At 38.6% G+C, this 12,634-nt stretch overlaps 1 protein-coding gene across 1 annotated transcript in view; it reads left to right on the forward strand.

Moving 5' to 3' along the window:
- ptpra (protein tyrosine phosphatase receptor type A) overlaps nucleotides 1-12,634 on the forward strand; it is a 32,999-nt gene that overhangs the window by 17,957 nt on the left and 2,408 nt on the right. Inside the window, exons 5-19 of the mRNA XM_084729618.1 lie at nucleotides 4,330-4,429; nucleotides 4,564-4,637; nucleotides 5,082-5,218; nucleotides 6,584-6,674; nucleotides 6,914-6,990; nucleotides 7,099-7,135; nucleotides 7,242-7,339; nucleotides 8,536-8,655; nucleotides 8,927-9,093; nucleotides 9,197-9,332; nucleotides 9,597-9,746; nucleotides 10,442-10,535; nucleotides 10,659-10,735; nucleotides 10,913-11,047; nucleotides 12,425-12,550. Coding sequence (XP_084585744.1) covers nucleotides 4,330-4,429; nucleotides 4,564-4,637; nucleotides 5,082-5,218; nucleotides 6,584-6,674; nucleotides 6,914-6,990; nucleotides 7,099-7,135; nucleotides 7,242-7,339; nucleotides 8,536-8,655; nucleotides 8,927-9,093; nucleotides 9,197-9,332; nucleotides 9,597-9,746; nucleotides 10,442-10,535; nucleotides 10,659-10,735; nucleotides 10,913-11,047; nucleotides 12,425-12,550 — 1,619 coding nt within the window. The remainder of the gene's footprint in view (nucleotides 1-4,329; nucleotides 4,430-4,563; nucleotides 4,638-5,081; nucleotides 5,219-6,583; nucleotides 6,675-6,913; nucleotides 6,991-7,098; nucleotides 7,136-7,241; nucleotides 7,340-8,535; nucleotides 8,656-8,926; nucleotides 9,094-9,196; nucleotides 9,333-9,596; nucleotides 9,747-10,441; nucleotides 10,536-10,658; nucleotides 10,736-10,912; nucleotides 11,048-12,424; nucleotides 12,551-12,634) is intronic.

Here is a 12,634-nt window from a genome sequence, read left to right on the forward strand (position 1 = left end):
GGTGTTTTTTGTTGTTGTTCCATCCAGGTGTGTGTTATTCATGCAGGCTGGCAAAGCAGTGGCAACAGCTAGAAAGAGTGGGCAAGTGAGCTTTCTGGTCAAGAGTCTACCTTTAATATTTTAGATAGTTGAACACTTTTCTGCTTTTAGACCCCATTGTAGCAGTGCTGGAAATATCCTGACGTGACACACCTGCATTTGACCATTCATCCATGAGTGCTAGAGCACCACCAAACTAGATGACCCCAGAGACTGCCAAAAGCTCTTATTTAAATGTGAAAACAAACAGTGTTGAGGGACGATTTCTATGCGTCTTTTTCATTTTATGAAATGCTGGTTTTGATGCTTTTATGAGGATGACCAGAGATCCTTAAACCTTAAATTCAGATTTGCTACTAAAAAGTATTAAGTAGTCCCCTTCTGTTTTAGAAAGGTCATAATATTTTTTATTTATTAAATGTTGTAAACGTGGTCTAAAATTCACTCCAAGGGCAAGAGAGGAATTTAAATGCCTTTGTTGTCCTGTTACAGTCCTTTAGGTTTTTGCTAATCAACACATTTGGACAAATGTTTTTTAACTCGACCAGTTATTGTAATTTTGCCCTACTTATAATTTTGAATTGACACTGTATGTATTTATTGAGTATGCCTATATTTTCACATTTAACAAATTTAGTCTAAAACTTAAATCTTAAATTTAACACGCTGATACATGTAGACTTACTGTTTTATGTTAAGCATTAAGACTGACTTTAATACTTTAAACATGTACAACAAGTACAAATACTGAAATTTCAAGTGTTCAGCTTGTATTTTTTTTAGCAGCTTTGTGTCTTACTACATACCATCCTAGTAATATCCTTGCAAGTGAAACATGACTCCCCCACCCTTTTCTTTTGCATTAAATATTCATATTACTTGATTATAGAGAAATGCACAAATCACTATCAAATGTCACTAATTGATTCGGAAAGATGTTTCTTTTTCTAAGAGATTAGAGCAGGTATATTCTGAAACATGCTGCAGAGGGAAAAACAAGATTTTCAGTTGTTTAAGTGCACAAACACTGAGGCTGGGTTGTACCAACAATGATTTATTTACTTAAAATTATTGTGCAACAACTTTTTAAGTAGCTAAAAATTTAAAAAAGGATGCACTTTATACATCTCTTCAAGCCTCAGTTTAGTTTTTACTCTAAACGTAGATTAAAGTGAAGTGTCACCGAACTCCAATTTAAATTGTGGTTTAGTATTAACTTTAAATTTACATTTGAGGTGGTTTAAATTAAGCCAGCTAACAAACAATGTGATCTTTTGTTAAGGAACACAGACCAGCTGAAAGCTAATGGTCCTCACCTGCCTTTTATACTTACTAGGTCCAAACAGCACTTGAATTTACTTTTTATTTATTTAAATTTTAATTAACAAGCATTTCTATATTGATTAAACTCTGTTTAATTTTGTTTTACGTCACTAAACTTGGATTTACTAAACAGATTTCTTTTTAATCGTGCAGCAGAGCTGTGCTTAATTTTAAATCTGTATTTACTTGTTTTAAACCTAGTTTTGCTAAAATGATTAGAGATCATTTTAGATTAAATTAATCTTTGTTGGTGCTACACAGTGCGAGTGTATTTTAGGGTGCAGAGGAAGCTGTAAAAGTTCAGATAAGTGTTCTGCACGCCTGCTCAACATAAATACAACAGATGTGCCTGCACTGCTGCTGTATGGTATGTCTATTATATAACATAATCACTTTGGGTTTGTAGGTGTTATGTAATTGCTCTATTGTCGTCGTACGCCCCCCCCTTCGGCTGTCTGTGAGCCTTGTGTGGATAGCTGTGAGTAGTTCTGGATGGCATCAGGTCTGTCAAGGCTGTGTCAGTTTCACATGATACCCACAGCCTGTTGTCCTCTGGCTCTGTTCAATGTACATATTGTCCGAGGGAGAATGCTGAAAAGTCCTGGGAATTGTGTGTGAAAATGCAATATAACTGGGTGGCATTCCAAACTGCTTCCCTCCCTGAAAGTGCATATGGAGCATGAAGTCAAATGATGCATTCTTTGCAGCATATTTTGTCCGTAACATTAAGAGCTTTCTTGAATTTTTGAGTCGGCCCATGGAACAGCTGATTTTGTCATTCCATTGTCACCGCTGCAGTGCAGTTTTCTAGAAAAATCTCTTCTTTTGTTGTGACCCAGTGTGTCTTACTGACCTGTCATCAGCACACAAACGGCAGCCAGTTTTTTTTTTGTTATTGTTCACGCAGATCTCGTGTCTTTTGTGTTAACTGTGGCAGTGAAAGGTCACCAGGAAGACTATAGGATTGGCTTCAACCAGTAACTCGTGTGTGTGGTGGAAACAAATTGGTCAGCTATTGTAATCTACATGAGTCATCACAGACAATAGATAACTTGCTTCGTGTAATGTCTAATTTGTAATCTTCAGCCTATGTGACCACAGCGCTTTGTCACCAGTCAGTAGCATCACAACAGCCCCACATGCTTTCCGCTTTGTGACATGTAGAAAGCATTTAACCTTTACACTCTAAATAATTCATGTACTGTAGAATTCATAGCAAACGTCCTGAATGTTTCAGTATTTTATACAATCACCCTGTGTCTGCGCTCATCTTGGGTATAACCAGTTATAGAAGCACAGGGTCTCTCTCAGTTAAACTGTGATTTATCTGCTCATGCAAAAGGACAGCCTGTTGCACTCTCTGCCTCTCCATTTTGGTTTGTGTTTAGTTTTTTTCTTCAGAAGACTGATGAAATATTAACATGGACAACCGTTATGGAAAGGAAAGATGTAGGCTGCTGTTGAAAGAGGCAGAGGTCACTTTATGACCTTAGTTTTTTTTTTTCACCCACTTTCTAACATGTTTACAAGATGAAAATAGTCTTGTCTGAATGTAAATGAAAACTAGACATGCATTGTAGGATTCATTATAGACTGTGACAATTAGTAGATTAATAGATTAGTTGTTTACTATTCTATGAATCACCAACTATTTGGATAATTGATTAATCTATTTGAGCCACTTGGGGGAAAAATGTCCAAATTCTCTGCTTTGGCTTCTCAAATGTGTATATATGTATATTGTATAATGTGTATATTTTTCCAAGTAATTGGGTTGAACTGATAATATATGTATTTACTCAGTAGAGGGTGCCTGTTTTCACATTTGATGTTGAATTTAATTAAACTGTGGCATGAAAAAGTCTTTAAGTCTTTTTCACATTTAACTGGTTGATGCAAATAGTGTTTTGACTTGACATTTGAGTATGTGATGTTGGGCTTTTGGAAACAGTGATCAACATTTTTTTCACCTTTTTCTGACATTCTATGAACCAGACAACTAACAGATATATGGAGAAAATGACAGACAGATTGATTGATAATGAAAGTAATCATAAGTTTCAGCCCTAATTCATTCAATATCTCAGAATCTTCACATTGAATACAAGGCTACAGCCAGTAGCTGATTAGCTTAGTTTAGCTTGAAGGCTGAAAACAGCTTGCCTAGCTCTGTCTGAAGATCCAAAATCCATTGAACAGCACCTCTCAAGCTCACTAATTAACAAGTCGTGTCTTGTTCTGTACAAGTCTTTTTAACTCTTCTGTTGAGCTTTTATGGGTGGTTATATTCTGGACTATTGCCTTTGTTGACTTTGGTTTTGCACTGATTAAAGAAACGGCACATAATCTGAATTTTTTTGTTTTTCCACATTTTGGGTTCATTGTATGATTTCTTGATAAATATGAACGTTTTATTAACTTACTAATGTAACGTATAACACCCCAAGCTTATGTGTAATGGTGTAATATGAGAGCAATGTAGTAATGGTATTGGAATTTGGCAGAAATTTCAAACCAAAACACTGACTCACCTCAAGTGTTGAGACACCCATGTTGATTTTTTTTTTTTTTTTAAATCAAATGTATGAAGGGCTGCAACATATGGTTCACAAAATTAGGTTATTTTGACACGTAATTGCAACATGATTCACAATTAGTGAGAATGATCATTTTTGCATCAAAAGTTTCACAGAAAATAACTATGATGAACTATGAAGAACTATGAGGTGATGTGATGTATGTTGGGGTCTGTACCAAACATTGTGTTTTCTTACATCGGGATGCCAGGGCATCTCTGCAGCACTACAGCACTATAATCCTGTTTTGTCACACGTTTCCTCTATCAAAAAATTGCAGCTTTTGTGATTTATCCATGTTGCAATTTCAATAATATTCTGATCAGTTGTGGAGTTCTAAATGTACACTACAAGGCATTTACTCGCCCCTTTCTTTCTGTCTCTGTTGTAGACAACAACCAGTCTGATGACATGCCAATCATAGCAGTCATGGTGGCCCTGTCCTCCTTACTGGTCATCATCTTCATCATCATCATCCTCTACATGCTCAGGTCGGTGAAGTGCAGCTGATGTTACACACTACCTAGAGACCTGTGGTGCTCCTGTAACCATGGCAATGACCATGACCATTTGTGTGTGCATCTCTTTGTATTAATATTGCACTTTGATCCATGTTGATTGACAGGTTTAAAAAGTACAAGCAGGCAGGAAGCCATTCAAACTCCTTCAGACTGACCAATGGCAGATCGGATGACACAGGTAAAACACCCACACATGCATCGTTGTTTGTATATATGTTGATGGATATGAATGTACACTCACTGAGCACGCATTTATTTGTTTTGGGTCATATCGTCAGCAAATATGTACAGCTGGCTTGACCTCACTTGTTGCTTGCAGTTGTTTCTGATAAGACTTGATTGATCTCGCTTCCGTTGCCGATAACATTTCACTGGTCGACTGTTGGCAGAGGGCTTTTGTTCACTGTGATTACCTAACCGACAGGGCTGCAGTTGTCAGTGTTGAGTCACATCACCCTCTGGTGGACATTTTTAGCAAAGACACATGATGAAGTCAGTGTTACTTGATGTAAAGACAGTTTAACTCTCATTTTCCTTCTCCCCCATCTTTATCTCTACCTGTCTCACCCCTCCCATTCCTTCCCTCCTCTCCCGCCTCCTCCCTTCCTGCTTGCCGGCGCAGAGTTCCAGAGTGTCCCGCTATTGGCCCGTTCGCCCAGCACAAACAGGAAGTACCCGCCACTTCCTGTCGACAAGCTTGAGGAAGAAATGAACCGTCGCATGGCTGATGACAACAAGCTCTTCAGGGAGGAGTTCAATGTATGGCATACTGAAAGACACGCATACACCCTCTGATGACATAAACCAAGCCTGACATTTAACCATTATCCCTGTCGCCTAAATAAGTGAGTCCCACCCAGGGGTACTTGTAGCCCAGGATTTATTTCAGTTAACACGGGGCACGTGGAAAGATTATGGAGAAGTTCAACTAATTATGTAAAATAGAAGATAGAACAGATGATTTGATTGAAAAACGTCCACATGTTTGTGCTAAGGTGGAGAATAAGCATCCATACAGTATTGCAAATGAGTGTGATGCTGATCTTCGTCACAACAACCAGTAATCGAACAGCTACAGTGGGCTGATTACACTGTACATCCCTCCTGCCAACCTGAAGGCCAGAGGTTGTGATTGAGAGTACATGGAAACTAGTTAACATAAAGGTCAAACTAATTTGCTTGAAGTAATTGATAACTGGTTACAACAGTTAGCTTAAAGACATTAAACATTAAACAAAATGTTTAGCCAAAAGCAATGCATAAATGATGTACAATAATTAGTTAAAATAAATGGATAAACGGGTGAAATAATTAAGAAAATAGATATCTACAGTAATGGATGAATGTTTAAGCTGGATGGCCAAAAGAGAATAAGTGTTATATATATTTAACCAAAAGCAATGGATAAGTGGTTTAAATAATTAGCAAAAGCAATGTATAATCACTTAAATAATTGGCTAAAAGTAATGGATAAATCATCGAAGCGACAAGCAAAAAGTGAGACATTAATGGGTAAAATTGTTGCTAAAAGTAATGGATAAACAGCCATTCTAACTTGTATGGTGTAAACTTTAACAAACATCTACAGTCCATGTAAATATCCACATCTTCCAAGTTATCCAGATTTTGACCATGACAAATGGAGCAGATGAAAGGAGTATTTGAGCTCATCTGAGCAGGTAAAATTGCAGACAAAAAAAAAAAAAAAAAAGATTTAGAACCTGTAGTGCAACTACTGTTACACTGTGGTTGATTTTTACGTGTTCGTACAAACTCCACTTATTGCTAAAGAGATGGGGAATTGTAGGTTGAGCAAAATAAACAAAAAGACCTCAAGATTACTTCATCTGGAATTAAACCCCTCATCTGAACAAGTTGTGGATATTATAAGACATGGCTCACCATAGATCTCACCTTTTTGCATTTGTCAGACAGTGTACTGTGCTGCTGCAGCACATTCACATAAAATGCATTTGGGGTGATTTATGTTGGAGACACAGCAGACAAAAAGATAAAGCTAGTAGTAAATGATGTGCAGGGTCACACACAGAGATTTGGAACTGATGTGCATCTGTCTGCTCTTCCTCCCTGTTATCTAAATGGTTTTTTTTTCTGTGTATTTAGGCGTTACCAGTCTGCCCAATCCAGGCTTCATGCGACGCTGCTTCTAAGGAAGAGAATAAAGAAAAGAACAGATATGTCAACATCCTGCCATGTGAGCAACAACAGATCCTGACACTGTGACACCGACTGACATTAACAAAGCAGCACTCAGTCTAACTGAGCTCTTATCTGCTCTTTCAAGCTTTTATAAACATTTATCGATACAATCAGAATAAATATCCAACAGGTGGCAGTGAAAAGTGATATACTGACTTTAGTGGTCAGGATGGAGAAATTGTAACCTATCATGTGTAACTGTAATTCCCTCTGTCACTGTGCTTTCTCCCTCAGATGATCACTCCAGGGTGCACCTGTCATCTCTGGAAGGTGTCCCCGACTCTGACTTTATCAACGCCTCCTTTATAAATGTTTGTATTAGAACACCGTTTTTCCCACAAAAGAAATAATTCTCTAAATATTATGGACTCTTATTTTATCTCATCATATCATCTCTTCTTGGTCTTATTCTTTTGCAGGGTTACCAAGACAAGAACAAGTTTATTGCAGCTCAAGGTAAAGTTTGTGCCTGCATTAGTAGTAGTTTATGCAACAAACAAACTAGCTGATTATTGACTTATTACTTGTCCTCTGAGTTTCTGTTTCTGTCTCGGTCTCTCAGGGCCGAAGGAGGAAACGGTAAATGACTACTGGCGGATGATCTGGGAGCAGAACACAGTGACCATTGTCATGGTGACCAATCTGAAGGAGAGAAAAGAGGTAGGAGAGCTTGAGCAGGAGGAAGGATGATGCATGTGTTTATATACAGTGTTTTATTGTAATTCAGCAGCTTCAAAGGACACATAGGACATGCATGCATTTTGTACAGAATATACTGTACATAGACAGTTAACATGTAAATGATAAGCCTACCTTAAAGCGGGTAGGCTTTTAGGCTTTAAAATCAGACAAACCTTTTATGTTTAACGTGTTTATTTATTTATATTTAGTTAATATTTTATCTATACTGTGTTAAACAATATTTTTATACTCCTTTTGTGAAATAATCAAATCATAGTAATGACTTTGTCTTATAGGACTAGTTCAGATTATTTGAAGTGGGGTAGTATGAGATACTTCTGACATAGACAGGGTCAGTGTATCATCTACAGATTGCGGTCAACATGCTTCCAGTTTGGAGAAGCAGCAGGAGTACTGGTGTAGGAAGCTGTGAAATGTAGAGCAACAAAAATGTCAACCTAAGCACATCAATACGAGTTTAAGTGTGCTATATTTAGAATATTTTCTCTTTTTTACTTTGCCATCAGACAGCCTTTTCTAATGAGAAATGGCTGTTATAGAAGCCATATGTTGCTCTCTCTAACAAACCAGACTTCTTTGGCAAAAACAGTAATTTTACCTTGCAGAACACAGGAGTTGCTGATCTGCTACTGCTTTTTTATCTATTAGTTTATGTTAAAGTGTGACTGCTGTGGAAAAAAACAAAGTCACAAAACAACACAAAGAATCTAGATTCTCTAGATAGAGATTGCGGCAGCAATAGATCAGAAACTCCCATGTTCTGTGAGGTAAAATTACTTACTTTGTCTACTGAGTCTGATTTGTTAAGAAAAGGCAACAGCAGTTTGGAAAAGGCTGTCTGGTGACGAGGTGCTGCTCCTGCTGCTGTCCCAAACTTGGAGCATGCTGACCGCCAACTAGTATAGGTAATACTGAGTATAGATAAGTACCTCATACAACCCCACTGAAAAAAATCCAATCCAAACTATCTCTTTAACCCATCTTCAATTTTTCCTTATACTCATTCTGTCATAGACGCAAGTTATGTTAAAGTGGGTAACCGAAACTGTCTTCTTGCCCTTATTTTCCACAACTCAAATTAATTGAGACTGTTATTCCCTTGAGTTCACAGCTTTGTCCGTGTGCTAAATGTTAAATCCCTCTGTGTGTTTCAGTGTAAATGTGCCCAGTACTGGCCGGATCAGGGCTGTTGGACATACGGGAACATCCGCGTGTCTGTAGAAGACACAATGGTTCTGGTGGACTACACCATCCGCAAGTTCTGCATCCAACAGGTAAATATCTCATTAGTTCTACAGTGATGTATTTGTTTTATTCTGTGTTTTTTTAGTCTCTTGAAGTGTTGTTGTGATGAACTACATGAGGAAAAACAGCTGTGTATCCTCAAAGATTTATTTTTTTCAGTACTGGAGCACAGATGGGTGATGCCAAGTGTGTTAAATTTGAAACTTAAAATAAGCTGTCAAATAAGTTCAGTGACCTAAATGAAAACCTAGATAATACTTGTTTCGGCTTGGTCTGTGACCTGGTTTACTTGTGTCTCAGGTGGGAGACGTGTCTGGGAAGAAGCCTCAGAGGCTTGTCACCCAGTTCCACTTCACCAGCTGGCCAGACTTCGGGGTGCCCTTCACCCCTATTGGCATGCTCAAGTTCCTCAAGAAAGTCAAGAATTGCAACCCTCAGTTCGCCGGGCCCATTGTGGTCCATTGTAGGTAAGAGGATCAAAGCTCGTGCTCTTTCTTTTGAATATGTTGTTGAGTGTCTTTGTCTGCAAGCCACACACAACTCACGACATGTCATATTTCTGTCTGTCAGCGCGGGCGTCGGGAGGACTGGTACCTTCATCGTGATCGATGCCATGTTGGACATGATGATCAATGAGCGGAAGGTGGATGTGTTTGGCTTCGTCACCAGGATCAGAGCCCAGCGCTGTCAAATGGTCCAGACTGATGTAAGTCCAGTGCTGACGCCTTCTACCCAGCTTGTATTGGATTTCAAGTTTAGCAGAAAAAAATAACATTAGCTTGAAAAAAAACATTGGCAATCATCTGCAAATGTCACATTTTTTTGTGTTTTTATCAGTGATTGTTCCTTCACAGTTTACAAAGGGCCTTGTTGTCTACTGACTGTTTCTATCCACATGAATTCAGTCTCTTCCAGTGTGATTTTTTTTTTAATTCTGATTGTTCTTCACTTTGATCTATCTGTCCCACAGATGCAGTACGTCTTCATCTTCCAGGCATTGTTAGAGCACTACCTGTACGGAGACACAGAGCTGGAGGTGACCTCTCTGGAGTCCCACCTGGCCAAACTCTACGCCCCCTCACCTGGAGCTGGCTGCAGTGGTCTGGAGGCTGAATTCAAGGTCTGTTTGTGCTTTGTAGGGCTGCACCAAATAGTTTGTAGCTCAGTGCAAAACAATGACATTCAAATACTGTGCTGCTTTTTCGTGGCAGGTCTATTCCTTCTGTTTAAACAATGCATTTCTGCACAGTTGCAAATAAAGATTTGGCTATTTGATGATAAGTCAGACAGAAACTTAGAACAGGAGAAAAGATATTTTGAAAGTTCTCAACCACCTTCTTTTGTCGCTTAAGCTCATCTGTCCTCACCTCTGTGTGTTCGTGCTGAGGGAGTAAGAAATTGTCAAGATATTGGCATGGAAACAAAACCCTTTGCAGCATTTTTTTTTTCTCTAACAGCACAAGTGCTTCATCCCAGAGCTCCCTCACATCCTGCCAGCGCTTTTCTGCCAGAGAAAAATGCAATATGGATGCAAGCCCTTTATTCGGTTATTACAATGAATCACTTTATTCAAACTGGGTGTTTTGTTTGAGGACTTTTAAGGGTGATGACGTTATAAAATAGCAACCGCCATAAAATATGATGCCAGAAATTCAAAGCTTCATTCAAAAACCTCAATACAAGCTTAAAATGTTTTTTAAAATGACATTCAGTACATCCCTAATGTGTTGTGTTCTTCTGTAGACACAATTATTCTCTCTGACCCCTAAGATGTCATACCTCTGCATTTAACTGCTTCAATCTCATAATTTCCAGAAACTGACATCCATCAAGATTCAGAATGACAAGATGAGAACAGGAAACCTGCCGGCCAACATGAAGAAGAACAGAGTCCTACAGATCATTCCATGTGAGTGATGCAGTATTTTTGTGCGTGCACACAGTGATGAATGCTGTGATACACATAATAAAACAATGTATAGTCCCTGCTTTTATTTTATCAAGGTTAATGTTTCTTCTGTCCTCCTAACAGATGAGTTCAACAGAGTGATCATTCCAGTCAAGCGAGGGGAGGAGAACACAGACTACGTCAATGCCTCTTTCATTGATGTGAGTGTAAAAGCACCTGGATACAAGTAGATCATTTCATTTCATTAATGCGAGCAATCGATCAGGTGTTTTAAGTCTCCCTTTCATCCTCTCACTGTTTATTTTTGTATCTTTCATTCATCCCTCCTCGTTTCCCTCTGGACATGACTTCCTGTCGTCTCCTCCGTCTGGACACAGGGCTACCGTCAGAAGGACTCTTACATGGCGAGCCAGGGCCCCCTGCAGCACACCATAGAGGACTTCTGGAGGATGATCTGGGAGTGGAGAAGCTGCTCCATAGTCATGCTCACTGAGCTGGAGGAGAGAGGGCAGGTGTGTGTCTGTGTGTGTGTGTGTGTGTGTACATACAAACAATAGTATTAAATATCAGGTCGATAACTGGCTAAAATAGAATATTGATATAAGATAATTTACTCAACTTAATGCCACCAGTCTTATATGACATGGCGATAATCTCCAGGGCTGCTGCTGACCATTTGGGTGCTCCAAGTGTAAATGCTGTGTGGTGCCTGTCCCTGCATCACATTTTAAATATTGGAAGTATATGATAAAAATAAACTTTATTTATATAGCACTTGAAAAAATAGACACAAAAGCACATTAGAATAATGATAATAGAGACATATTTTTAAGTCCACCATCTTAAATAGACTCTGTCAGCCCTTCACTGAAATGGACCATCAGTATTTTGACTTAAAACTTAAACTGGTTATGACATGGAGTTATTTCATCAGTGGAGTCATATGAAGGTAAGATGATCACTGGCAGTGTATTTTTGCACCAGTTTGGGGCAAAGAATACAACTGAAATGAATTACAGACAATCTATACTGTTAGTTCTAGCCATTTCTGACTTGTAAGTGGCTGATAAAGTGAACAGAAAGTATAAAACACCAGCATAACACAGTTAGATGACGCATGGTGTAAAGTTAATAGCACCTGTGCAGACATCACTTTTAACACAAGGGCAATGAAAAAGAAACATCTAGAAAATCTATCTTAAGTGACTTCTTCAAGTGTTGTGTTAGTGTTAGTAATCCTGATATATCATGCTCGGGTGCTGACAGTGAACAGGATGATGCTGTTTGTCCTGTTGTGATCATTTGTGTCCAGGTTGGCTCTCTTTAATTGCTGAGCTTAAAGAGAGCCAAACTGTTGCGTATCTGTCTAAAATACTCCCACACTTGAGAAGATCGTGGTGAGGCCTTAAGTCCTCGAGTTTCGTAAGATATCAGCATGTTCACTCTACACGTACAGCCTGCTACAGCCTCTGACAGTAATGAAAACAGTAATGTTGGTGGAGGACGAATGCATGACTTGATCTGTGGTGGTTTTTCAACAAATCTTCATGTTAAATCTTTAACAAAATGTAATATAAACTATTAGCGGTCAAAATGTCCAGATTATACAACAAAGAGTCAAATTATTTGTTGGGAATCCCCTTTAATGGCCAGAACTGGAAATTCTTTTCAGCAAACATGGTGGATTTTGTATCAGTTTCCTTCTTTGCTCTTGTGATTAATAATTAATGTGACTGAATTAGTTACTCTCTTTAATAGTCATTGCTGATTCTGAAGAAATGAAAAATCCCTATCAAGAGATTTAGGTGACATTGACATTTTTAGATTTCCTTGAAAGTTTCAGAATCTTAGCAAGTAGTTAAACCTGGTTCTTTGACCCACTCCTGCAGGAAAAGTGTGCTCAGTATTGGCCAAGCGATGGAGCGGTGGTGTATGGGGACATCTCCATCGAGATTAAAAGGGAGGAAGAGAGTGAGAGCTACACAGTGCGTGACCTCCTGGTCACCAACAACAGGGTAAGAAAGGACTAAATAAGCAAATGCTTCAAATACAATCACACAGGAGTGTCTAACAGATTAGAAAAATATTGTCAATTAGTT

This window comes from Lutjanus erythropterus, chromosome 2 (assembly GCF_056507025.1).
Source record: "Lutjanus erythropterus isolate fLutEry1 chromosome 2, fLutEry1.hap2, whole genome shotgun sequence".
In the NCBI taxonomy this organism is placed as follows: Eukaryota; Metazoa; Chordata; class Actinopteri; order Lutjaniformes; family Lutjanidae; genus Lutjanus; species Lutjanus erythropterus.